Source organism: Cyprinodon variegatus, unplaced genomic scaffold, assembly GCF_000732505.1.
Source record: "Cyprinodon variegatus isolate N-32 unplaced genomic scaffold, C_variegatus-1.0 Scaffold1302, whole genome shotgun sequence".
In the NCBI taxonomy this organism is placed as follows: Eukaryota; Metazoa; Chordata; class Actinopteri; order Cyprinodontiformes; family Cyprinodontidae; genus Cyprinodon; species Cyprinodon variegatus.
In genome coordinates, this window is record NW_015151755.1 from 124,722 (window position 1) to 126,431 (window position 1,710).

Below are 1,710 nucleotides of genomic sequence, written 5' to 3' on the forward strand. Positions count from 1 at the left end.
GTTGTATTAACCATACATGTAAACAGAGTTTTATGGGAACTTGGGGCATTCATAGTTTATACATGCAGGCTTTAAATAGAACAATAAATGGGTTTTATGGTCAGAAGATCCAGTGTCTCTCAAACCTGCTGTTCAGTTTATAAAACTGAGGATCCGTGTCAATTAAAGAGCTTCTCCAGAGGTTATGCTCAGGGTTGCAGGTAAAGTAGTTTTTCTACTTCAGAGTACAATTACAATCCACAGTCTGAACATGTGTTGTTTAATTATGAAACTCTAATGGATCCACTTTGCTGTTTAGCTTCAATATGGCTAAGCTAGCTGTGATGTCAAACTCCTGGGTTTTCAGGTGTTCACATATCCTTTTCTCTGTGTTCATTATTGTCTCTAAGGTGTTTCCGTACCCGTGTTCTGTCAGATGAGCATACCCGGTCAGACCAGCATACCCATAGTCAAAGGTCAAAACCAGTTATTCCTTTTAGTTTTGCAAGAAAAGTACACTTTGAACTACCTCAACCGGTGTGTATCCCTTTATTCATGTACAAAAAAAACTATTTAATTACAAACATTTTGTTTTTTTTTAAGCATATGGTGATCTGACCTTACTTTTTTTTATAAATGCCCATTGAGGTAGTTTACAGTGTATTTTTTTTCGTACAAACCTAAAGGGATAAATGCAAGTCAGACATCTTGCACATGCATATTGACTATAGGTATGCTGATCTGACGGGGTATGCTTGTCTGACAGAACACCGTGCCACTGCTTTGCTCCTATCATTGCCATTCTGGGGCTGTTCTAGAGCAGTTTTAGAAGGAGGGCAGGGCGGGTCCTCTTATGGGGACACAAAAGACCCCCCCGGTACCTGCTCTCTGAAGATATTTGCCAGTGACGAACAGTCGGTGCGGTTAATGAAGTCGACAACTTCGTCGACGCTCCATTGCAGAGGGTTCTTGTCCAGAACCAGCGGGCCGTCGCTCTCCTGGACCTGAACACACATGAAACAAGCAGCTGACTGGATCAGAAGTTGGTGTGATTGGACCATGAGAAGCTTTTCTGTAGCCTCTCTCTCTCTGTCACCTTGATGTCCTGTCCTTTCTGGAACTTGTTGTCCTGGCTGTAGGCGGACAGAGAACGTGTCGAGCGTCTGTGGCCTTCAGAAGTCTTGTGGAATCTATCGAAAGTCCCGGCACTGAAGGCTCTGCGAAGTGTCGCTGCCCGGCGAGGACGCTGGCTGCTGCTGCTGCTGGTCACCTCCACCGATGAGGCGTCTGTGAGGTCATCGCGGGGCTCCGAACTGGTACCTTCACTGCCGGACTCCAACAACCGTTCTACATCGTCCTCTTCTTCGACACTGTCCTGAGGAAAGGAGGACCCAAGATGTCAGCTTTATGTGACAGGTCCTCGACTATGCTTTATGGGAGCCATATAATTTCACACTGTGTAAACATGTTTCAGTGAAAGGCAACACACAGAGGATACAGGGGACAGAATGTTTGAACAGGAAACCCTTACACACAGAAAACAATCGAGCGCAGAGGTGAAAGAACAGTTAATGCATCAGAGAAGGTTGCCAATAACATATTTTCCTTTTGAGGTCTCTGAAACGAGCTCAGAGCATGCAACACAGATTCCTATGTGCGAAAGGATTTCCTAGTTACAATAGATCACGCCGGCGACATTGAGTTATATACTCTAGAGACTCTAATGTACTT

General features: G+C 44.7%; 1 protein-coding gene across 1 annotated transcript in view; it reads right to left on the minus strand.

The window, feature by feature from the left end:
* The window catches only part of sfmbt2 (Scm-like with four mbt domains 2), a 60,269-nt gene that overhangs the window by 3,942 nt on the left and 54,617 nt on the right, over positions 1-1,710 (minus strand). The window contains exons 18-19 of the mRNA XM_015402123.1: positions 1,076-1,354; positions 861-983 (exon numbers count right to left, since the gene is read on the minus strand). Coding sequence (XP_015257609.1) covers positions 861-983; positions 1,076-1,354 — 402 coding nt within the window. The remainder of the gene's footprint in view (positions 1-860; positions 984-1,075; positions 1,355-1,710) is intronic.